At 36.4% G+C, this 27,225-nt stretch overlaps 1 protein-coding gene across 6 annotated transcripts in view; it reads right to left on the bottom strand.

The window, feature by feature from the left end:
* The window catches only part of CDK19 (cyclin dependent kinase 19), a 129,028-nt gene that overhangs the window by 17,972 nt on the left and 83,831 nt on the right, over nt 1-27,225 (bottom strand). For all 6 annotated transcript variants that reach the window (XM_081033194.1, XM_081033190.1, XM_081033192.1 and 3 more), the window contains 4 exons: nt 26,411-26,521; nt 24,831-24,971; nt 7,158-7,215; nt 2,078-2,209 (listed from right to left, as the gene is read on the bottom strand). In XM_081033194.1, coding sequence (XP_080889320.1) covers nt 2,078-2,209; nt 7,158-7,215; nt 24,831-24,971; nt 26,411-26,521 — 442 coding nt within the window. The remainder of the gene's footprint in view (nt 1-2,077; nt 2,210-7,157; nt 7,216-24,830; nt 24,972-26,410; nt 26,522-27,225) is intronic.

Here is a 27,225-nt window from a genome sequence, read left to right as displayed (position 1 = left end):
ATGGCATTGTACACCAGAAGCTAAACATTAATGAATGCCAACTATAATTTTATATATATAATGTGATGGTTCAGTGTGAGGTCGGAGGGATAGTGGATGGGGGGAGGGGGGTTCACAGTGTGAGGGATATAAATGATGAACGTGTAAGTATTACCTTGTCTTGTACACCTGAAACTAATAAATAAATAAATAAATAAATAAATAAATAAATAAATAAATAAATAATTTAAAAAAATGGGCCTCACCATGGATTTCGTATAAGAATTTCTAAGAATAAGACAGACTTGGTGAAGAGTCAGTTCGTTTGTTTAAGAAGGTTTCGGCTGAATTAGCCGTTTCTTTCTGGAAATCTCCCTTCTAGAATCAGACTGTATCAGTGCTCGATAAGAGTCCAAGACACAAGGATTCTGCTGCTGTCATACTGCCGACCTTATGCCCTGAGTCTCACCCTCAGTCCTGTTCTAAGACACCACCTGTTGCTTCCCACTAACACTCCCGCCATCTCTAGCTCACTTTCAGTCTCTTCCTAACCTCTGATGCCTTCTGAGATTGTCTAAGAGATTTTACTGTTCTCAGTAGAAAGAGAGACCTAATAACAGCAGAGGCAAACAATTCTAAAAGTCTCAAGTACAGCCCTACAGTAAAAGTCACTCATATATAGTGAAATATAAGTAGAGTCAGGCTCTGACGTGAACTCCTCCTAAGGACTACTCCGTTCCTTGCACTTGCGGTCTGCAGTTCTCCTTTCTTCACCCTTCAGACAGCAAGCATCAGACTGCTGACTGTGGCAGTGCTGCCTCTGACAGGGAGCCTCACTGGGCTCAGCTGCTAGGGGAAGGGTCTAAAGAGAAGTGTCACACTCCTCTTCTGTCAAACACCTCCCGGCTTTCCTCACAGTGCTGAGGCGACTCACGGGCTTTTCCACTAATTTAACAAAATCCTTCAGCAGTATTTAGGAAGCATTAAAACATTCCTGCCCTGTGCTAGCACCTCAGTCCCTGGACAAAGTATATATGTGTTCTGGATGTCTGTGAGTGTTGCAGAAATCAGATCTTCCAACGAATGAAGACATCACTATATTTACATTTCTATTTTCCTTTCTACCGACGAATAAGTTAATTATCAATCTAATCTTTCCAAATGTAAGAACTTTCTTTATAGGCCTTTGGGTGTCACCAGGTTTTTCATGAACTTAACAGAGAAAGGGTGTGCTTCCCTGTCTGTAAAAGGAAACTCTAAAGAAACATATTTAGCAAATTCAGGTACCTTATTCAGGTACCAAATTCAGAACTAGCCCTTCTTCACATTAATTGTACTGTTTACTCCTTACCTAGCCTCTCTTTTTACCTCCTTTAAAGAAATCTCTAGGTTTGAGAAGGGCTCTCTCTTCCTGACTCCCTCAGCTTGCAGCTGGACCCTCTGAGCACAATACACTGCCCAGGTAACAACATCTCTGATACTTCTGTTCTGAAGCAGACTTTAAATCCTACAGAGAGCGTGTTTAGAACAGATTTTCTTACTCAGCTGTTTTTATTTGGAGAGATGGGAAGATGCGGAGCACAGCTCATCTACCCAGACTCTATTTTATATCTTAATGGAGAAACTGCCATTCTGACAACTCTAATGGCGAGAGAGAAAGATTAGTCATATTATTTCTTGCTTAGGAAAGACTGACTGACTAACTTTACTCCAGACAGAAGGAGCTCTTCCAAGACCACATTACTCCCGTTTTTCTTTTTGTGAAGAAAACAATTCTAAATCTTTCTCCAGTTCTTCTGGTCAATAGTAGGTAAGTGCAAAATAAAATCTGCATGTTATCATTTCCATAGCAACTCAATAGGATCACATACCTCTATTCTCTGAAAGAAAATGCTTTCTTCTTTTAAAAGAACCATTTTCTCCTACACAGTTAAAAATACAAATCTATCAGACTATAAAATCTAGGAATATAGAAGACAACAGGACTTTTACAAAGAGACATAAAGTGATTTTTACAAAGAAGCTTTATTCTTATTATACCATTTGGTATTTATGATAATTTGATACCAACATAGTAAATCATTTTAGACTAACTTACCAATGGCCTTTGTATAATGCCTTGCACCAAGTAAAAGTTCTGGAGCCCGATACCAAAAAGTCACAACTACTGGATCCAAATCTGCTAGTGGCTTGAGAGGAGAATTGAATAATCTGGCAAAACCCATGTCAGCTAAAAAATAAAATAAATTAATATCAAACTCAGTCTGGCATGCTATTGGAACCATGCAAGGTTGATGACAAACATTACTAACCTTATATAATCTTTTTCCTCCCTTTTCAACCAGTGGTCTGTACTAGGTACCAGATTTCTCCTTCTGAGGTAGATACTATTATTGTGAGTATTTTATGGATGAAGAAACTGAGTTTTAAATATATTCTGACTTTCCCAAAGCTACTAAGCTAACTTCATAGAGCTACTAAGTACGAGTAAGAATTAGAATCCAGGTTGGACTTCAGATTCTTGTCTTTCAGAGACAATTACAATAATATTCTTAGACTTGTTTTTTTTTCCAACTCAAAGATAGTCTAAAAGTTTCCATAGTTAATTATGACTTCTATATAACTTCTACATAACATCTAAAAATGGATCATATCTTATAGTTCAGTATGTGCTGGGTTAAATGGTCATGAGAACCAATCTGTATATATGTTTTCTTAACTATGAGTTCAGTGGCATCATGTGGGTGGTTTGAAATTGGCTATGGTGGGAATATTTACATCATGGAAAATGGCAAATGCTACCAAGTGGGGCTTTTTTACCCAGAGAGCCGGTTACCAGCACATCACACACGTTTCCAAGAACATGTAGAGAATATGAGATAATTTGTTGTAATTCAGCATTTCACCGAGGTCTATACCAAAGCAAACTGATGTAAATATTACAAAAGGAGGATAAAAATAGTAAAAAGAATATTTATTACTAAATAAGGTCCCGGAGACTATCTTATTTTCTTAAGACTTCATAAAGAAGAAATACATTATATCTACAAAGCGCTTTATAGAGTTTACAAACGGTGTTCACATACTCGTACATCATATATTACTTAATATAATCATAAGAATGCTGGTTCAATAAGTATTTTTGGTCCCCACTTGTGAGATAAAGACTCTAGGGCCCATGGTCACAGGGACAGTCAGTAGAGATCAGTACTCACACGAAAACCATGTTATAATCTAGCATCTGTATCCTTAACCACTGACCTGACATCCAATAATTATATCACAAAGGCAAAATCACAAGAATTATAAACCACTGTAATTTAAAACATATAATATACACAGTATATTTTGATTACAAGGGGCACCAATGTGCTATAAAAGCACAAACAATACATAAAATTTTAATCAGAGAATCATTTAATCTAAAACTAATGTTATGATAAAACATATATAAAGATTTTAATTTACAGTGATATTATTTCTTTAGAGTTTAATAATTCGTAAGTCTTTCTGAAAATGCTTTGGAGAAGCCAGGTCTTAAAAAATAGAGCTATTCAAGAAAGCCTGGGCTAATGACTACTCCTTCTTAACTAAATTTCCCGATAGTAAACAAGTATTCAAAACCATTTTACCAATATTACACCCACTTCAAAGCACGGCTTTATATACGGCTTTATATACTTAACGGATACTAATGGTTGCTGATGGCAAAGTAATATGATGAAAGGCTGTTCCACCCATTGAAAAGCATTTTGTTTTGAAATAAAGGCCAAAGCCAGTATTTCCCCCCTTATTCTCTACCTCTTTACTTTTATCTAAGCCACACCTATTCACTGTCAAATGAAATCAAGGCCAGAGGACACAATAAACATTCTTAAAAACAATTCCTGTTTATTGTATAAACTTCGAAGAAATTTAAAACCATTTTTCAAGTAATTACCAATTTAGACAAAAGGTAACTAGCCTAAACATTACTGACAGCTGTTTTCTTAAAATTAGATATACGTGAAATTTTCAATTCAATTGGTAGCAGTAGTAAAATTCTGGGGTGGGTGCTAATTAGGCAGTATCCAATAAGAGAAATGCAGCAAAAGACATTGTCTTCCATCAGGGAACTTACACGAAAGTGAGTGACAAGATATACAGAGGAGACAAAAATAAAAAAGGATAAGTACTGGAAGAATAAAGGAAAGTTGCTACGGGTTTCTATTTGACTCTAAGTCCCGTGAGGGAAGAGTCTATGTCTCTTTCATGGTTTCATCTGGAACGATGTTTGATACACCTCTGCAGAAATGGACTAAATTGAAAGTAGAGCTTGAGCTGGATTCTGAATGATGACTTGTTGTGAATAGTAAAGAAGGCAATAAACATTTTAGGCAAGGCCTGGGAAGGCTTTGGGCTGCCAAGCAGGGGAAGGCTACGACATGGGGAAGGGCATAACGTGTTTTACATTAGACTATTCTTATCAGCCAAAAAAGAACTGTATTAAGTGTTAAGCATGGGCATCAGAGGATTACTGATTTTTAAAAAATAATGTGCAATTAAGACAAAATGTAAAGCAATTTAACAACTAGATTATTTGTTTACTTGACCTCTATTATTAATCATGGCTTACTTTTAACCTTGGTTTTATCCCTAATCTTGGATAGAACTACAATCCTAAAACTCTTAACAGTAAGGTAGTTAAAAACTAGCCTGGCTAGAATGTAGGATTTATGTTCAGAAATAGTACAGATATTTGGGAGTCGTAAGGAGAAGAAGACATTAAGTTTGGGTGACTGGGTTAAATGTGATGACAGGTACTTAGAAGGGAAATTATAAGAAGATGATGATGAATTTGCTTTGGAATAATGGAGTATAGATTGCCAATCGAGCAACCAAATAGAGATGAAGATTTTACCGAAGGGGAGAGAATAGAATCTGAGACCCAGTTCTTAGAATAATTTTCATAGAACCCAAGATTGTAAGGCCACAATTTATCAATTCCCAAAAGAAGTAATTATACAGGGAGACCATGTCCCAAGCCAGTGCCTAGGGTGTCTTAAATAAAATGCGGTAGCAACAGCAAAAGTAATATATAGAAAAACAGAATTATGCAATGGCATACAGACCAAGAAAAAAGACGGTCTCAAGGTCAGACTGGTCAGAAGAACAAATGGCTAAGGCAGTAAAGGAAAATGGAACTAAACACAGGCCAGTAGATTTGGTAAGACAGAGGTCAAAGGTGTCCTTTTAGAGAGAAGTTTCAATTGAGGGATGGAATCAGAGGCCAGATTATAACAAATCAGGGTGAGTGGAACCAATGGGTGAATATCATGTGTTCTAGAAGTAGAGGAACAAAGGAAAAAATAGAACGAATGGTAAAGAAAATAAAATGGGTATGAGAAGATTTATTTTAAGACTGGGAGGCATGAATGCTTGAAGGTGAAGGGGAGAAACTGGAGACAGGGAGAATGGAGATCCTGTAAGACGAGGAGCTTAGGGACAGGAGGAAGACATTTAGAAGCTAAGAAGGGCACTAGATGAGACTTAGGAGGAAAGGGTCACTCTTTTCTCTGACCGTTTCAAAGACAGAGCTGTGCTGACAAAAAGTGGTCAGTGAGGTCACACCAGGTAGCTTTGATATCACTAGATAGCAACGTTTATAGGAAAAGAGACTCTGGACTTGGAATTCCAGGCTCTGGACTTGGAAAGGCTGAACAAGCTACTATTTGTCTAAATCCAGCTTTCCTTATCTGTAACATCTACCACCGAGGGCAGCTGTGTCAAACAATGAGGTAACATGAAAGTGTCTGTCACACTGCATAGTAAACTGTTCATTTGACTGTCTCTCACAGGGAGGGACCATACTTTAGCTGGCTCCCTTTTACTTTCACAGTCTAGCAAAAAGTAGGTACTCAAAAAATGCCTGTAAGAAAAAGAGGGTAAGAGTGAGTGAGAAACAAGTGAGGAGAGGTAAAAAAGGGATGGAGAAAGAAGAGGAAGGAAAGGGGAAAGGAAAGTAGTAACTGTTTCTTAATCAACATCAACAAAACTTTAGAATGACTCTGAATCTCAGTAAACTCAGGGTAGAGGCTTAAATAAAGGGAAGTTGGTTTAGAACAGCTTCTTCAGGAACTGGGATAGCAAATTAATTGAGGAAGTAGAAGACCAAGCCGCAGGCCAGGCTCGGCTGAAGTAGGACAGAATGAATTTGCAGTAAGACAAGTTAGCACAATTTTGTACCACCCCTAGCATGATATATTCTAATAACAAAGACAGCAGGTTGATGAAACAAAATTTATTTTAAAATCCTTCTAAAAAGCATTGAACATTCAATAAATTTAATTTCTATTCAAAGAAATTAGAATAAGTAATAACTATGTACAGTGTCAGATGGGTAATAGACTTATTGGAGTTGTCACTTTGTGAGGTATATTCATGTCTAATCACTAAGTTGTTTTGTACATCTGAAACTAATATAATATTGTATATCAATGGTAATTGAAAATTAAATTTAAAAAAGAAAAAATAAAATAAAACAGAGGTATAAAAAAACTGAAAAATTAGAATAAAGAATTTCTTAGCTCATTTTCTCCCAAATATGTCATGGGTAAAAATGATGCCAATTTCTTTTAGAACCTTCAGGGTCGTAAAGGAAATTTTAACATACAGATTAAGACCCCTGCCAGTGCCTTAATCCAAGACTGGCAAGTAAGAGAGTCTATAAACATATATATATTCATCTGTAAAACATATATTGGTACCTGGCCCAGGGCATGTGTGGGGCAGCGAGCAAGACCTCTATGAAACTCCGTACGCATTAGGTCAGGGTGGGAGGGATGTATTCACGGGAAGAATGTTCCGTAAAGCTGAGACAAAGCCAGGTTTAGGGGATTGTGTTCAGGGTGACGGAGCAGGGCAGTAACAGCGGCATAAACACACGCTTGGGGTTTTGTATGGGCATGAATTCTTTGTGGGCTGGCTTGCCTCGGTTTAGAGTTATAAAACCTTATTTTGTGAATAAAGCTGAGGGGTTTCACAAACTGTCTCTCTGCATTTCCCAACATCTTTTCTAAAAATATTAAGAGGAAGTAATTTTAAAGTTAACTACTTAAATAGGAGTATTAAAAAGGGAAACCATCTTTGCAGTCACTTCAGTTTCTTAATAAATTATTATTTTAAAAATAATTACCTACCTATTTTGACTCTCCCCCTCTCAGGACCTTCTCCCATTACTAGGATATTTGCTGGTTTCTAGAAATAAAAATAGAGCATTCAAATTACTATGTTTATTCTTTTGACATGCTCTAAAATGGAAAAAAAATTTCTTATGACAATATCACTTCTGTATGTTCATCAAAACTACAATCAAATACCAAGTGCTCTCTTCATAGTTAAAACATTTGACATCCTTGAGGTTAACACTAACTTTCCACAAATATCTTTGCTATGGAAACATCTTATTTTCAAAATTATATCATATAAATAATTACAAAGGAATTAAAGCTATCGTTTCTATTTACCCCATAGAAGTAATGAGTAATAATCTAAAAATCTGTACAAATTATAAACTGTCTGCTTGCTGTCCACAACAGAGGTTTTGTGGTTGAAAATGTATACACAAAATTTCAAACCACAACATAATTACCTTCATTTAAATGAATCAAATGGAATATTCCTTGCCAAATATTTCTAAACTACTGAAGGAAAACATGTTCAACATTCAACATACCCTATTAAAATTCATATGTGTTTTCAGCTATAGTTCATGCAAAAGTGAGAAATTCCAAATATAATTTCAAGAGGTAAGAAAATAAAACGCAAGGCTAATACAAAGCTACATAAAGAGAAGAGCAGACTGCAATGTGTCCATCATCTTTCAAGCCACCCTCGCTGTAGACATTGGGATACAGAGGAGCTGTGGGGATAGGCCTTTGGACAAGTCAGTCTCCTCTGTAAACTCTTGTCCAAGGTCTTTTCAGCTGAAAGGTAGAGGGAGTTATGGAGCTGAGTAACATCTTAAAGGACAAATTAATAGGACTTTGTGACTAGTCGAAGTCAGAAGATTAAGATGAGGACGATACAGATTTCACCAAGATTTTGAGTTTATGTGACTAAAAGAATGACGTTGTCTGTATTAAGGAAAAGTTATGCGAGGTACTGGTTTGGGAGGGGGAACAACAAAGAGAAGGAGATGACATACTATTCAGTTTGAGGAAGGTGAGGTGCTGACTAGTCAAGGGAATGGAAATTGCAGGATTTGGATTTGAAAGTTATTGTCAATGGCATGTGATAACTGAAGACAAAAGACAAGATTAGTTTACTGTAGCAGAAAGACAAATTAGCATCAGAGAAACCCAAACATTAAAAATTCAAGTTTGACAACAATTTATCAAAGGTCCATTATGTATAAAACATTGTACTGGAGACTTTCAGGAAACAAAGAGAAGCCTTTGACTTCAAGGAGCTTAAAATCTAGTAAGGAAAGACAGACAGCTTTTTAGAATATAAGGCATTATGAAAAGTACCAAAATTGCAAAATCAAATGCAGGGAATGAATGATTCTTCTCACTGAATGTTAGTCTTTAGGAAGGAGATGACCTTGGGTGAATATAAAGATGACTAAGATGTTGATAAGCAGAAACAAAAGAATGACTTTTCAGACTCAAGGAACCCCGTAAATAATGATGTGGTCACATGAAAACACAGACACAGCATACTAAGAGAGTCTACCAGTGTTTTGATGTGACTAGAGCATGGAATGAATGCTCAGTATAGAAATAAGACTAGAAACTATGTTGGGAATAAAATGCCACATTAAAGAAACCAGTTTATTCTATAGACTAAGTTGAGACAGAATAGTGAGATAATCGGATCTATATTGAGGAAAAATCTCTGGTAGCAACGTGAAGAATGAACTGGAAAGGATGGCTAGATCTCAAAGTAGAGAGAGTCCAGTTGGATGTGGGCTACAAGAGTCTAGGGAAAAGTTATGAGCACCTAACTTGTGATGATGGTCATGGAGGAACGTTATCAGAGCATTTCAAGGTAAAAGTACAATACTTGGCATGGCTGTTTTATACCACCTTCTCCACCCTCCCTAGTCATTCATTTAACAAATACTGACTGAGTACATACTACGTATCGGGCGGTTTAGATGGTAGAGATATAGTAGTAAATAAACCCAGGAAAAAAATCCTTGCCCTCATGAAGCTTACATTCTAGGGGGAAGAGAAAGGCAATAAATATACAGTACATCAGCTATTGGTAAGTACTGTGGAAAAAGAAAAACAAGGAGAATACAAGAGATTTCCACGTGTGGTGTTATGGCTGACTCGGTGCTCTGGGGAATCCTGTCATTACATAAGAAACATATGCTGCATCAGAAACAATCCTTGTAGGATCCCTGATCTTACAAGAGGTCTACAATAACCCCCAGCCTCACCCCAAATAATGTATCCTTGTGGCTGGACAGTGACAGAAAGGCAGAACGGGCCTGAGGGCAGATGCCAATAACACTTCAGTGGAGAAACTGACCTTGGGCCACCAGCAAAGCAAAGAAGCTGAGCCTGCTACCCCACAATCAACCAAGACTCTCAAGGGGACTAAAGTAAACCTAGATGCTACCAGTAGAAGCAAAAGAAAATCCTCTCTGGAGGAAAAACTTCCTAACTTAGGCCAAAGGGCTGAAACAATACATTTTCATGCTAAAAACAAATTATTTCTGTATTGGATTAAGAGAAAAATCCATTCATATACTATTTACAAGAGATCCACCTAAGTGGAAGCACCATAAAAGCTGAAAGTAAAAGGCTATTAATAGATGTATCAGGCAAACTGTTAAAAGAAAGCTAGATCAGCTACAGTAACATCAGACAAAACAGCTTTTAAGACAAAAGCATTATTAGTAGAGATGGTCACTGTCTAATGATAAAAGGTTCAATTCACCAGGAAGAGCAACACTCCTAAACTTGTGATGTACTTGACACTCATATACCAAAAATAAATATAACTAGGGAGGGAAAAAGATCAACGATAACATACTTTTCTCAATTACTGATATGTCAAGCAGACAAAAGATTAGTAAGATACAGACTATCCAAAGGACACAATTAGCAAAGTTGATCTAGCAGTCATATATATAACTTTTTACCCAGTAAATAGAGAATACACATTTTTCTTAAGCACACATGGAACATTTACAAATACTGATTGTGTACTGGCAGGTCTCAAGACATTACGAGGAACTGTTATCAAACAGGCTATAAACAACAAAGGCATATGGATTGGAGAGGCAAAAACAAAACTATTCTTATTTGCAAATGATATAATTATCTACATAGAAAACTCAAAGTACTTATAAACAAATTATTAGCAGTAGGGAGAGAGTTTAGCAGGATGTCTGGCTAATAGAACAAAATGAAAAAGTCAACTGTATTTCTACATATCAGCAAAAAAAAAAGGTAGGAAATATAATTTTTCAAAGGCAGCATTTCTAAATCAACAAAAAGAAAACCATTATAAGGTGCCTAGGAATAACTGTATCCAATAATGTACAAGATTTTTATACAGAACATCTTGAAACCTTATCTTAAATGACACTAAAAATCCTAAATAAATTAAGAGCCCTTGTTTATAGATAGGAAGACTTAATATAGTAAAGACATCGATTCTCCCCATACTCATCTGTAAATTCAATGCAACTTCAATCAAAATCTCATCAGTGTTTTTTATTTTGGAACTTGAAAATCTAGTTTAAAAATATATGTGGAAGAGCAAAGAGCTAAGAATAGCCAAGGTACTGTGAAGTGTTAGGCGTACAGGATGAGGAGAGGAATCTGGCTCAAAACATGATATCAAGATTTATTTATTAGGTTGGTGCAAAAGTAATGGTGGTTTTTGCAATTATTTTTAACCCTTTAAATTACTTTTGTACCAACCTAATAAAAGCTATAGTAATTAAGACAGTGTGATACTGATACAGGGATAGACCAACCGATCAATGGGATAGAACTGAGTCCCTAGATGGAACTGTGATAGTGAGGGAAGAGAAGGTTAGTGGAGAAAGACGGGACCACTCAACACACGGTGCTGGCACAACAGGTTATCCAAATGGGGAAAAAAATAAATGAGTCCTCACCTTATACCACACATACATAAGTCTCAGGTGGGTTAAAGACTCCAATGTGAAAAGCAACACTTTAAAACTTTGTGTGTGGAGCAGCCGGATGGCTCAGTTGGTTAGAGCACGAGCTCTCCACAACAAGGTTGCTGGTTCAATTCCCACATGGGATGGTGGGCTGCGCCCCCTGCAACTGAAAATTGAAAATGGCAACTGGACCTGGAGCTGAGCTGCGCCCTCCACAACTGGATGAAGGACAACTACTTGGAACTAATGGAACCTGGAGAAACACAGTGTCTCCCAATATTACCCAATAAAATAAAGTAAAAAGTTATTAAAAACGAAACAAAACAAATTTTGTGTGTGTGGGCAGGGGGAGGATATAGGAGAATATCTTCCAGACCCTGAGGTAGGGAAAAAATTTTTTTTTAATTAAAGTTTATTAGGGTGACAATTGTTAGTAAAGTTACATAGGTTTCAAGTGTACAATTCTGTATTACATCATCTATATATCACATTGTGTGTTCACCACCCAGAGTCAGTTCTCTGGGAAGAATTTCTTAAAGAACATACAAGAAATAATCATAAAAGAAAAGACTGATAAGTTTGGCTATTAAATAACTTCCAATCATTAAAGATGAAGACAATAAAAAGACAAAGCACAAACCAGCAGCAGTACTTGCTACACACATAAGAAAGATTTAGTATTCAGAATAAAGAACTCCTACAAATCAATATGAAAAATGACCTATTAATAGAAAAATGGACAAAACGTCTGAACAGGTATTTAACAAAAGAAGAAACATGTTTAACCACTAAGCATATGAAAATAATGAAGGAAATGCAAATCAAAATCACAGAGAGATACTATTTTACACCTAGGAGATTGGTTAAAAATCAAGAACTACTGAATAGGACGTGGGTCTGGGGTTAACTCCAACACATTGCTGGTGGGAGAATAAATTGGTACAACTTCTTTGGAAAAGAATTTGGGACCATCCTGCAATTGAAAAATTGCATACCCTTCGACTCAGTAATTCCATTTTTAGATCCACTAGAGAATGTTCACAGAAGCACAGTTTGTAATACAAAAAAATATGGACACAACCCAGATTTCTAGCTAATAGGAAAATGGAAAAGTTAATTGTGGTAGAGTCACACTTGAATTTTAAAACAGCAGTGAAAATCAATGAATTAAAAATAAAGGGGAAAAATGTTCAAATCTTGGAAGCATTACGTTGAGTGAAAAAAAGTAAGTTTTATGAGACTACAGCAGGATGCCATTTTCATAAAACTTAAAACCAAGTAAAACTAAAGAATACACTGTTTAAGAATACTACACATGTGATAAGCTTCTTTTTAAAAAGGAGTGAATAACAGATTCAAAATTCAGGATATTTGTTTACAAAGGCAGAGGGATAGAATGGGGGGGAAATATAAATTTAAACACCATTTAAATGCATTTAACTTTTCAAAGCATTTTCACACAAATTTCCTTTTTCTTAATAGAAATACTCAAGGGCCTTAGAGGCAAGTCTCAGAACAACTCCATGTAATCCCCAAGATTCCACACTGAGTTATGTTTACAGACACTGTGCTTAATTTTCAAAAGGCTAACTTGAACGCATGGCGAACGCATATGCATTAAAAAAACAAAAGGCACTGCAACGCATGCGCATGCACCTACATCCACACAGACCAACCTAAAAGAATGGAAAAGAATACCAAAATTGCTCTGACCTAGTTACAGCCCAATTAACACAGACTACACTTTACTAAAACTCCTCTTCTTACTGTGAACACAAAATGCCAGCTGTGAAAGAAAGTGATACTGCTGGGTTTGCACACTTTAGTTGCCATAGAAACAGTAGAAATGGCAGAACTTGGATGCTTTACATTTAAGTTACCAGCAATAAAATCGGATAGACAAATCAAGGCTGCAGGGTTTGTTTTAGTTCAATTATATTTTAAAGGTAAAAGTCAGGGAATACTATTAATAAACTATTCTTGAAATATCTGTATTTTAGCAAAATTCAGTTAATTCTTGAATTTACATTTACATGTACTCCACCTGCCTTTTCCTTTTATAGAATCAATTTTTTTCACAAGGTTAAAATTATTTCAGTTAATTAGCACATCATAAATAGAGCAGCCTAAAGACATACAATTAACCGGCTACATTTGCTTTGCATTCCCTACCCCAGGACATTTGCAACAAAAATATGAAACCCACAAGACGACTCTTAGCATCACCAGTAAAGATGGAAAAACACAATTGTCTACAATCCCGAATGATAGGAACAAAACCAATCAGAATATCAGACTAGTTTCTGAACAATGAACAGTGTTGGCCTAATATTAATGGCTACAACCATTCTTTTATTTAAATATAGAAGTGACATCACTCTCCTCACATTTGATATAGAAATACATTCCCAGGAGAAAACCCTCAGTTTATGTCCCTTTCTCTACACTGTTCTCTATTGTTCACCTTAATAAATAAGATTCTGTGTTGTAACAGACAGGGCAAAGAATGATCTGAGAGTAAGATACATGTTTTTTTTCCTTAGCAAACAGAACCAGTCACTTGCTTAGAGCATCATAACTATTTACTCCTTAAAAAACCTCAATGAAGGTAGAGACTTTAAAAATATAAAGAATCTGAAATTGTGATCGCAACCTCCTAAAGGGCAGGGAAGATATTTATTTCACCACTTTATGTATCTACTGAAATCCAGGCATATAATATAAACATTTGTTGACTGAATGAACAAATAAATAAATGAACAAAAAATACCAATGGATAGTACTCATAGTCCTTTGATAGGCAAGTTCTCAATTTTAAGAGAAGTTTCAAGAAACTAGAGTAACCACTCACTCCATAATATGCCAAGCTCACTTCTGAATACAGATTTTTAAAAATCTTGTTTCTAGTTTATTCCAGGGTTTCAACCATCACCCATGTGCTAATGACTCTGAAATCTGTACCTCTAGGTCTCTAAACTATGTTTCTTAGAAATATGTCAACTGTATGCTGCCCATCTCCATAATCGTCTCACTTGTTCGAACTGAATTTTTATTGCCCCTCTTTCTGGTATTCCCTTCTCAGTCATTCAATCAACAAAACAGAAGTCGAACACCCTGTGTGTATCACTCAAATCTAACCAATCCTCAGATCTGGTTATCTTACTTCCTAAATATTTATCTACTAGCTCACCTCCTGCTACCTTGCTTACCTGTTGTAATTCAGGCCTTCATCACTTCTCAGCCAGCTTATTCCAACAGCCTGATAAAGCTCCTACCCCGCCACCCTCAAACCAGTTCTCTATATCCCGCTCTTTCTTAAGCAAAAACCTGACCAGCTCAGCTCCCACTAACCACAGGAAAAATCCATACTTGGACACAAGTAAAGGTCCACTATAATCTGGTCTCAACTTGTCTCTTTGTCTTCTTTCTCTACTTCCTGCTTTGCCTCAGTGACGCCCAAGTGCTCGTGATTTCTTACCCCCTGCTCTCCTTTGCGCCGAATGCTCTCCCCACCCACTTCTCCCCTTCGCCTTATAATGGCCTTGTCCTTTTAGACTCAGCTCAGTGTGAGTCCTCCAAGAGCACCACCATCCCAACTGGCTAGGTATTCTCCTTCTGTGCGCTCAGAACCTCATGCACAGCTGATACCTGAATATACCCCGTCATTTCTTTTTTAAACCTTATGATCCCATGCTTATCCATTGACGTATATCTTCCCCACGATGCACTCACTGAGTGAAGGGACTGTATTATCTCTGTATTCCCAGGGTCCAGCATAGGGCCTCGCACATGTCAGGAGGTCAAAGTATGTTTGTAAAGCATATATTCTAAGTCTTCCCCCACAGAAATCCAGTTACAAATGAATAGTCCAAATAAAAATGACAAGTCCCACAGATCTGTAAGAGCCATACTTTAGGCATATTGTGGGTTAAATAAGCTTTTGTATTCAGAGAACCTAACTACTGTTTAAAGTGCTGTTTCTAAGGGAATAATGCCTTGCCAGTTCAAAATTGCACATCTACAAGTAGATGCAAGCCATCTTTAAATCCGGAGCAGTCTACAGTATTAAGCACAGCAGTTAATTTCATTTTGCCTTAAAATGGTCTAGAGGTATGTGTAATGAACAACCATGCTAAGCAAACCTTGGTGTTCATAGTAAACAACGCCTGCCAACCCAGCCCTGCATAACAGTGAACAATACCCTTCTTTGTCTCTGCCTTGTAGGAGTGGTTACAGGCCTGAACAGCAGAGATAAGGTTTTCTTTTCTTTAACAAGAAGCAATAAAAAGCAGTCATTATAAAAAGCTTAATGTGAGACAAACACATGTCTCTAGAAGAATATTTACTTAACTTCAAGGTCACTAAGAGAGTATAATCAAGATATATTGTTCCAAGGTGACGGCAATGCCAGGAATAATGTCACGTTCAGATTCTATCCTGTTCACTAAAGAGTACAACACATCTGCAGAGAAGAAACACTCACGTAGAAAGCAGTTTTGTATTTACATTTGTGATATTCACATTCAAATCAAATCACTGTCTTATGATCATGAGCAATTAAGAACCCAGGATTATAATCCAAGTCTCTCAGAGACACATTCCAGGCCAGGGTTATGAGAAGCACACTTGGAAAATGCACAACACTTCATTGATTTATGGCCCTTACCTCTAGAAGACTTCTATTCAGATGTGTGGTTAGTTGAGAATATGATCACACAAAAATTACCATCATGTATAATCTCCCATTGAAATGACTCATCAGTCCTCGCATGCCAGATCCCCTCTTGATGAAGATACCATCCTTCTCAATAAGAGATCGTGAATCATCCTACGGTGCTAGTCAAATACAATGCCCGTGGTGGTGATTGCCCAGCTCTGACTATTAAGTTCACGAACTCATCCTAGAAAAAGTGCTACATACCTAATTGCTGAATATCACTATGGTCACCTTCCAAGTACTCCCCTTGGGAAGCTATGCACTGACGCCAGCACCTAGTCCACCCCTCAAAACAATTCTGGAACTCTTTTTCTGGAATGGCTATCAGGGCTGTCGTCGTATTACCCTTGATGTCCTGAATGTCATCAAAATGTCTTCCTTTCAATATTTCCTTTATCTTCGGGTAAAGAAAGAAGTCATTGGGGGCCAGATCAGGTGAGTAGGGAAGGTGTTCCAATAGTTATTTGTTTACTGGCTAAAAACTCCTTCACAGACAGAGCTGTGTGAGCTGGTACATTGTCGTGATGCAAGAACCATGAATTGTTGGTGAAAAGTTCACACCGTCTAACTTTTTTCACGCAGCCTTTTCAGCACTTCCAAATAGTAAACTTGGTTAACTGTTGGTCCAGTTGGTACAAATTCATAATTAAAAATCCCTCTGATATCAAAAGTTAGCAACATCGTTGCAAAAAAGTTCTTGAACTTGTCAAAACTTGTTACATTTGTCCAACTTTATCAATGTGTAATTAAAATGGGTACATCGTATTGTATAGAAATTCTACCTCAATAAAGTTGATTTAATAAAATAGTATGCCTGAATTGATTCTTCAGTTTTAAACACAGGCCTCAAAGTACTGGGACTCCATCTGTAGCCCTTGGTTCCTAGCCAGTTCCTGCCACTGTTGTCACTGTGGAATATATCTTGACTATACATTCTCTGTTTAAAAAGAGACAAATGGTCCTAAACGGAGTCACTTGTGCTAGGCCTTATGTCAGCAAGCCAAGTTTAACACTTAACTGCAGTTGCAGATTCCCAGGAATGTAACCTTTAGCCTGTCCATGTGGAACTGCCTGGTCAGCACTAGTGAGTTCATCTGTCAGACGGACCCCGTCCTTTCCCCTTAGGAGGGAGAGACCCTGCCTGAAACCTGCATTCTTTACTATTCATTTCCTTTTTTCCACCCCTTTCTGCCTTTAAAACCCTTTCCTTTTCCACAGTTCAGCAGAGGTCCTTTTTATTTGCTAGAATAGATGCTGCTGCTCGATTGATGAAAAGGTGAATAAAGCCAATTGAACCTTTAAATTTACTCAGTTGAATTTTGCTTTTTAACACTTTTTAGTGACTTTGAAGTTAGTTTGGCAAATAGCCTTCTATATACACTTGTTTGCCAATACAGGCTACGAAAACTTAATGCCAAAACCAGGGATCATCAAAAGAGCCCTGTCTCTGAGCTGAACTTTCAGAGGCCTCATGCGCCACTGTGAGTCTAAACATGTCCCCTTCGAAGTTGGCCCTCTTGGAAGTGTGATACTTAGTGTATATCACCGGCTTCTGGAACAGCTGGTAGAGCATCACGTTCTAACTCAAAACTGACAGATGTGCAGGACTCCCCTGAAAGCTCCAGTTACTGGACTTACGGTTATAGATGATGGAAAAGCTTCATGCCAAAAACATCACAGCCCATATCTAAAGAATCCTTCAGTAATACCTTCTTACATGTGTAAGGTGTGTGTCACAGTACCCAGAGCACGGTAAGAGACATTACCTCATCTTCAGCAGGCCTCGGGTAGAACAGCAGGACAGGAGTCACCGCGCATGGACGCTGATGTCACCACCATCAAAGGCCTCACACTGCAGACAGGAGGGGCTGAGCCACAGACTACCGCGGCCCCAGCTCTAAGGAACTAGTTAGGAAACAGAGGTCATCTGCTGGGACACTAACGATTCCTCATTATGACAAGAGCTGTAATTGTCCAAAATCACCTAAAATTGCAGGTTAGAGGATAACCAAGCCACACTTTACTTTTTCATTGCTAGCTCTGCCTTCTGAAAGAAAGGAGGATGATTAAGTCATATTAAAAGAAAAACTGCATTCTGTCAGAATTATTTAGGTAGAATGTTAATAAGTCAAATGAAAAATAATAAATAGAAATTAATTTGATGAGCATGGAACTGTTAGAATGAAAACTAAGCTATTTGAATCACTTGCTAATTTTGATCTCATTTAAGCAAGTTTTTTTTAACATTCATACTTTTAAATATGAAGAGTTGACAAAAATATTAGCAATATTTAAATATAAACAAGATGAAATATGGTTTATTTTTTTTTTTTAAATACCAAGAAGCATATTTCACCTATTTACAGTAGGGTTCTACTTTGTAAAGCAGAAGGGACTAAGGAGAATACCAGACTAAAAGAATTGTGAGGAAAAAATTGGTTTTTAAAAAAAGGGCATCTTTGGATTGCTGATGGGATCCAGAAAGCATGTACAGAAGTTTCTACAGAAGGGAAATTAGGAGGAATTCCGGAACTCTGCAGCTGAGACTAGGAGGTCAAAATCATATAAAGTACCTATAATTATCATTTCTGAAATGAGTAAACTGAGGCTTAAGGATAAAGATTAGCTATCTTAGAAATATTTTTTTAAAGACTAGGATCTCAAAGCTCCCATATCATTAAAACTAAGCAAGGCTAAAACCTAAAACATTACTAAAATGCTTGCAAAATGCTGGCATGATGGCTACAGTAGGATTTTAAGGGTTTGTTTAAGGTATAACAACACATTCACCTCATCAGGCCCATTTAGTACAAACAAAATTAAAAACCTGATATATCTCCTTGTCAGACAAGGTATGAAGAGAAGCTGTGCTGCACACAGAGATTTCTAGACAATTCTCCAGCCACCAAGCACTTATTTTAATCAATCTATCATGACTGACAACAGTACAACCCTTTTTTTTTCCAACTGAGTAGAAACAGAGGGCCACCTTAGACTTTCCTATATTGGACTCACACAGTTCCTAAAGAGGCTTCAGGAACTCAGCTAAAGGACGAAAGCGTTTCCTGCTTCCTCATGATGTCCTGGCACTGCTTCTCAACTAGCTGTTCAATTCAGCAACCATGGAAAACGTTGTTTTTGCTATCATTTAAATTTTTGCCTTTGTTTTACACAAATGAATGAAAAACAGAAATTAAAAAGTACTAATATTAGTGATAAGCATAGGCCTCAGACTGCATGACAAAGAAGAATTCTCTAGGTATGTTCAAAATGAAAAATCCTTGATCTCAATAGCTGGGAGAGGAAAAGTGAGGAACATACAGATTTAGATCTGTCTTTTAAAAAATATTTGTGGATGTCCTATCCCAAAACTCTAATGTAACTTTTAAATGATAATTATTGTTCACAATAAGGTCAATAAGGTCAGAGCCCTGGAGCATTCCTTAAATGATAATTCCTTAAATGATAATTATTGTTCACAATAAGGACAATAAGGTCAGAGCCCTGGAGCATTCCTTTGAATCCTTCACTCAATAAAGATCTAGCATTTATCAAGTGTTAGGTGCTGAGATATGAAAGTGAAAAAGAGATACTTAAAGTTATAGTTCAGTTTATGCCACTAATCCAATAGCAACATTCTGTAACTAAGGAGCCATAAATCCACTTAACAATGTTATCATTTAGCCAGCATTTCTCTACCTTTGCTAAAGAAAAATGTGCAATTGCCAGATGTTTTGCTGAAATTCATTTCAAGTAACTTACGGGCAGAAACAATATGCCAATGCTAGGAATACAAAAATTAGTGAGATATGATCCTTGCTCTCAAGAAGCCCATAATTTTGAAAAAGCGATAAACTATGTCATGGCATTCTTCCAACCTACCAGAACAGTAGTCCCATAAAAGTGAGTCATCCTATATTTCATCTTCTTACTCTTAGCTACATCCTGCTATAAAATTAAAATACATCTTTTTCCCCTTGGTGTTTACAAGTTCCAAATATTTATAGATTTATGTCTCTACTTCACTGTCTCTCAGCAAAGATGAATATACTTAGCTCCTTTTCTCCTTTCCTTTTAAAGCCGTTCCTCAATATAAGTAATCTTTTTGGTGACTTTAAATTGTCTATTTCTGTATTAAATGGCATAATTAAAATACTTTTCCAGATATGAAATCAATCACAGTGAAACACACCACGCTCTTTGATGATACAATGCTTCTGATTCTGCAATGTGTGTGAAGTCTAAAACACTCACTTTTATTTACTTTTTAAATTTGGGGGGTTAAACTATTACATTAAAATTTTATATTTACTCTGACACCTTTAATTGTATGAATTTTCCAGGTTTCTCACATCAAATGAAAATTTAGAGATAGTACATACCCTGAAACAGTTTTGACTAACTAGTATAAAGCCAGATTTTTTACAGTAATATGAAATGAAGCATTTTTAAAAAGTACTCATTGACTAAAATTGCAACTCTACTCTTAAGCTCACACGCAAAAAATAATTTTTCAAATGTCCCCATCATGTTCCTTTTAACACCATATTTGTATTTGACATAATTTACATTTCTATATCTACTACGGAACATATCTACAAAGTAAACATAGTTTAAATCTTCTTTTAAACTATGAAAATACTTTGGCAAAACCACAATGATATGGTCCAGATATCAGGACTCACAATCGATGAAAAGAACTGAACAGGTTGTCACAGACTAGGTTCTTATTGGTTCAAAGTTTCAAATTTTATTAGAGTTACTTAAGGAGTAGAGGCATTTGGTGAATGTGTGGGTAAAATATACACAAATGCGATATATACTACTAGGTCAGAACCACGTCCAGAACATATTTTCAACTCTGCGTGCTATGGATGAAGTAATAATAATCAGTGGTGGCTTTAAGTGGGGGAAAAAATTTCATCACGGAGAAAAACGCCATTCTGTTGCTCACAAACATTTAGTACTTAGTAAAAACAAACTCCCTCGCCTGATATTTGGGGCCTTCCTCAATCAGGCTCCAACCCGTATCTTTGTAGTCTTACCTCATACTACTCTAATTCAGCTTATCCAATTTTGAGCCAAACAGAACTACACAAGCCTTTTTGGGATCATTCAAGTGCTTTCCCACCTCAGAAGTTTTACACCCAACACTCCTTTCGGAGTGTTGGGTGTAACTTCATCCCTCAAATCTCTATTTAAATTCTACTCATCCTTCAAAGTCTAGATCAAATGGCACCTCTCTGAAACTTTCCCTTATCCCCCCACTTAGAACCTCTTCTAACCTTGAATAACATTCAGTCTGTCCTTCTCACATAGCTATGATCACATTCTCTCTCAGCTATCTTACGGTGTAACTGTCTGTGTACGTGTCCTATTTTTTCTTTCAGACTAAACTCCTGTGAAGGTCTTTGACGCAGTCTTATTTGTACTGTCCCTCCATGCTTCGCATGTACAATAAATGTTTACTGGGGACAGTGTGTTGAAATGCATAATATATGTTACTTTATCCAAAACCGCGCCACAAGAATCAATATTCTTACTGATACTCATTCACTAAGGCAATATTCACTCAGTACCTACTGTGTACTAGAGTAGCAGTGTACCAAAAGGAATCATAGACTATGTCTCTCTCAAGAAGTTTATGGTCAACATCTTCTAGACATGTAAATAAATTACTATAATACTAATAGATAAGTGTTATAAGAGAAGTCAAGATGAATTATAACAACAACCAACAAGGAGAGATTATTTCCAAGTAGGGATGGATATGAGGATAAGTTTTAATGTTTGTATGGGTCATGAAAGACAGGTAGTATTTGAATATGTAGAGACGAGGTAAGGAGTTTTAAGACAGAAGAAATAAAGGCCATTGAGGCAAGAAATCTCAAGAGAATACAGGGAACAATCAATAGTTCAAAAAGAACAGTGTAAGTAAGAGATTATATGGATAAAAAAACTATTCAAAGGCCATTAGAGCAATATCTGACAAGACCTTGAAAGCCAAATAAGGAGCCAGAGCTTTAGTCTGTAAGCAATGAGGAATTATTTCAAAGTTCTTGATTAGGAGCTGAGTCTGGACGTCCTAAGCGGACAGGAAGGGAATGAGACTGCTGACAAAGAGACAAGAAGTGAATCCACACTACCAGGAAGACACGATAAAGGCCTGAACTAGGAAGGGGGCATGAGAGGCAGAATGAGATGCACGGAAGAGACCTTCCAGCGGTGGAAGTGACAGGACTATGTAAGCTCTGGATAAGGCGGGCAAGGGGCTGCAAGGGAGAAAAGAAGTTTCTAGGCTAGGAGGAAAGTGGTGCCATAACCAAAACAGAGGACACTAAAGCAGCAACAAGTTTGGATGGCAGAAAATTGAATCCTGGTAGTAATGAGTTTTAGTACCAGTGGACATTCAGGTGATAACATCAGAGATAAAATGTGTTAATCTATGTTATGTAGAACAAAATATAGGCATAACTCATTTTACTGTGCTTTGCTTTACTGCGCTTTGCAGATACTGCGTTATTTACACATTGAAGGTTTGTCGCAACCTTGCATCGAGCAAGTCTATTGGCGCCATTTTTTCAGCAGCATTTGCTCATTTTGTATCTGTGTCACATTTGGTATTATTTCACAAGAAGTGTGTCACATTTCTTGCATTATTTCAAACTTTTTCATTATTATATTTGTTATGATGATCTGTGATCAGTGATCTTTGATGTTACTATTGTAATTGTTTTGGGGCATCACGAACCATGCCCACACAAGATGGTGAACTTAATCACTAAATGTTGTGTGTTCGTTCAGACTGCTCCACTGACTGGCACTGCCCGTCCCTCCCCCCTCCATAGGCCTCCCCATTCCGAGACACAATAATATTGAAATCAGGCAAATTGATAATTTTATGATGGCTTCTAAGTGTTCAAGTGAAAGAGTTGCAGACCTCTCACTTTAAATCAAAAGCTAGAAATGAGTAAGCTTAATAAGGTATGTCGGAAGCCGAGATAGGTGAAAGGCCTAGGCCTCTTGTACCAAACAGCCAAGTTGTGGTAGAAGTAACTATAGATGTGGTGGAAATAGCAACACAACTAGAATTGGAAGTGGAGCCTCAAGATGTGATTGAAATGATAAAACTTTGACAGATGAGGAGTTCTTCTAATGGATGAGCAAAGAAAGTGGTTTCTTGAGATGGATTCTACTCCTGGTAAAGATCGTTGAAATGACAACAAAGGATTTAGATATTGCATAAACTTAGTTAATAAAGCAGCATCAGGGTTTGAGAGCACTGACTCCAGTTTTGAAAGAAGTTCTACTGTGGGTAAAATGCTACCAAGCAGTATCACATGCTGTAGAGAAATTGTTGTGAAAGAGTCAGTCAATGTGGCAAACTTGATTGTTGTTTTATTTTAAGAAATTGCCTTCAGCAAGTTGACCTTCAGCAACCACCACCCTGATCAGTCAGCAGCGAGCAACACATCAAGACCCTCCAGCAAAAAGATTAGGAACCAATGAAGGCTCAGATGATGGACAGCACTTTCAGCAATATTTTTAAATTAAGGTATGAACATTTTTTAGACATAATGCTATTGCACATTTAATAGACTACAGTATAGTATAAATATAACTTTTATATGTACTGGGAAACCAAAAATAAAATAAAAATCATGTGACTCGCTTTATTGCGATATTTACTTAATTGCGGTGGCCAGCAACCAAACCCGCAGTATCTCTGAGGTATGCCTGTATACGATATTGTGAAAAAAAGAGATAAGAATTGAAATCAGTTCATCTTCAATAAAAGACTCTGATCAATGATTCAAACATGATTGTGACCTCAAAAATATAACTCACATAGGTATATAGCAAATTAAATCTAAAACCATTTATGAAGGAGATTTTGACCTAGAACAACCTCACGTACCCACGAATCATTTAAAAACGTGCTAATTCATGGTTAATAGTAAAATGGATAGAAAATTTCCGAGAACCTTATAGTTTAAAGTTATGAGATGAAATGCTTCTATTGAAATAGTAAATGCATCTTTGAGGTCATGTCATTTGGCCCCAATTTAATTTCAATGCCACAGCAAGACCATCAGGCAGATGAACAGGCCTGATAGACAAGGTAGCAAAAGGTACTACTAACTAGATCTCCCTGTGTGTTCATTCCCTTCTATAAAAAATACTTACCCGCAATTAATAAAACTGAGTCAGCCTAGATTTATCCCTACCATATCCCTAGAATCTCCAAAAGCCTAACAAATAAATGATCATGAAATCACTTTTGTGGGGGCAAAATAAAACATGCAATTATAAAGTCATGGGTATTATAATTATTCAGTCCCCTATCTTAAGAACAAACAAAAAAATCTCATCAACATAAACTAAAATTACAATAAGGCAAAGATGAATAGCATGTAGTTTGACATTAGTAAATGTTTGTTATGTGTGTACTGAATAAAAAGGTAAAATCAAACATTTGAATCATGGCTAATTTGCCTAGTAAGTATATTCCAACTGTTAGATTTGTTCATTTATTTATTGTACTGATTATTTATTGTACTAATTAATACTGATTAACAGCATTCTAGTTACTGGATGAAATGTCTTTATTTTAGTTTAGCTCTTAAAGAAAAAAAAGAACAATGAGAACCCAGTCTTTAATTATTAATGTTTTTGCTAATGATGAGCAATAACACAAAAAACAAAAGATAATTGTTCACATGTGCCTATCCCATTAAGATTACACCAATCACTTGGCGAAAACCACACTGACATTTTATATTAATACGATGCATAAAAACAATGGAAGAACGTGCACCAAATGTTAATAATGGTAATCTTTTGATTATAAGTTTATGGGTGATTTTTATTTTTCTTTTTGCTTATGTGTAGTTTCAAAATTTTCTGTAATTAATGTTTACCATAATTGTACCAAGAAAAAAAGATACATTTTAAAAGGGAGGGGAAAAAACATATCCATCAATTTAAACGCAACATACTTACCAGGTCTCTGTGAAGCACCCAGTTTGCATGGAGGTAATGGATACCATCAAGAATCTGGTAAAGTAATGATTTAACCATAGATCTTGGCAACTGCATGGGCTTTTTATTTGCTTTTGATGCACGGTGAAACTTAATAATATGCTAAAAATTAAAGAAAAAATGCTATAACAATACATAGTCTTTATATCAATAATACATAAGACTGCAATAAATTCTCTATATTCTAAAATTACTTATTAAAGGATAATAATTCACAAAGAAAAACAATTTGAATAACAAGGCCAACCAAAACAGAATCTATATTGGGGGGTGAATGTGACAGTTTTAATGTGGGTATGATGACTATAGATTTATCAAAACCGTTAAAATTTTCATTAAATAAGACCAAAAGGTAAAAAGCATTGATATGTAAAAGCCTACCTAAAAATAGTACTAGTTATATTCTCTATTAATAGAATGAAAGATTAAAAAAAGAAAAGTTATAAATCCTTACTATTCTATAAAAAGTATTTAATGCATTTAAGTAACATCACTATGTGTATACTTGAATTATTAGAAAGTTCCACCTTCTTTTGGCACAGAATGAAATCAGGATATATTCTTAATCATTATTATTAAATAGGAAATTGCTAGAAAGGAGGAGGGAAAGAAAATTGGGGGATTCAATACCACTGAAATAAATACAACTGGATCACCAAATTTTCATGTTCACATGTCACATGTGGGTTATAAAACTATTGTAATGAAAGGGAAGACATTCTACACTCCCATCTCTACTTCCATCTTCACCCCACCCTTGTCCAAAACATGCCAAAATGGACACTGAATATTCATGAAAAGAATAGAGAAAAACACACTGGAGGTTCTTGTCAGTATCTGCTGTAATAGCACTAACTCGGAAAGTTCCTTCAAGACCTGTAAGTCTGTTAAAGTTATTCCTAAATAGATTTATAATTTATAAAGATTACAAACCATACGACATTAAATGAAAATTTAAATTATCACCAAGTTTGAATTTTTTTACTTTTAGCAACAATTCAGAACAAATGTGTAAACGCCCTGATTCCTAACTTTAAAATTTGGAATTAGAATTTTTGACTTCTAATTGATAAAACATCCCTAATATTTATAAAACCATACATATACTTCTATTTGGAGGAGTGGGTTTTAAAATGGAAAATGCTGCAAGAGATTGATGTTAACTTAGAAAAGGCAACTATTCACAAGTATGTAACTGGTTAAATTTGAAACACTGTGTGTACCACAAAAGCAAGTAACGTCCACTACACATAGCAGGAAACTGCCATAATTACGTGCATAAAATTATAAGCTCCCACTCATTCACATTTTACAAAGTGAAATTTCTGATTATTACAAATAACTATCTTCTCAGTAAAAGCAGATGATGATGTTTATTGCTCAAATTCTTTTAAATCTCTATTTACATGTATTATATTTGTTTTGAACTAAGGTCAACAGAGCAAGTTTTCCTTTATGTGAATCCGCGCCATGCAGTGCACACACCGATTTCTCCGTTCCTCTAGAAAATGGTTCTGAAAACACCGTGCGTTTAGACTTACCCACAAGTCGTGTTCTGCATAGTCAAACAGCAGCCACACCTTCCTGTCACTGTGCGAAAGGAACACCTTCTGCAAGGCGATCACATTAGGGTGCTTCAGCTCCCGCAAAAGCTGGTGGAGAAAGGGAGAGGGGTCACTATTCTGCTAACGGAGCGGAGAACGAGCACATTTCCTGTAATTCCTGTACCTTTAGACAATGCAGAGAAGCAAAATGAAAGGAAAAAAATACTATCCAAAATACCATCACACACATAAGCTGTCAACTTCTTGGTGAGGATCGTTCCAATCCTTTTTCTGTGTGTTTGTTATGTGTGTGTTCTTAAAATGAGATCATTTTAAATGGTAAAATATAAAATGGTAAACAAAAGTAATATATCATTAAATAATACAGTTTGGTATGTGTGTATGTTTTTTTACTAGAGGAAAAGCTTTTTGACAGGCAGGAATCATGTATTAATATTAACATTGTTTATATGCACCCTAGCACGGGTTACACTCAATAAATATTTGACAAAAGAAGGAAAGATGTTTAACAATCCTTACACTTATCCATGCCTAGAGAGTGTGGTTAAGGTTTTTTAGAAGAGCGAGTATAAGGGAATTACTGTATACTCAATGATTAAAATTGGTGTGGATAAGAGGTCCTGAAAATAGAGAAAGGAATAGACCTAAGCAAAGTAGAAGCTTCAAGCTGGACTCTGATAATAAGAAGGAAAAACAGAACAAATGAGCAAGTGAAAACAGCACTGGCACATAACAGGCAGTTACTTGCTAAAACATTTAGCAACAATAATATTAGCTGCTCGAGGTGAAAG

Source organism: Rhinolophus hipposideros, assembly GCF_964194185.1.
Source record: "Rhinolophus hipposideros genome assembly, chromosome: 3".
Lineage (NCBI taxonomy): Eukaryota > Metazoa > Chordata > Mammalia > Chiroptera > Rhinolophidae > Rhinolophus > Rhinolophus hipposideros.
This window is presented reverse-complemented; position numbering and strand designations above follow the sequence as displayed.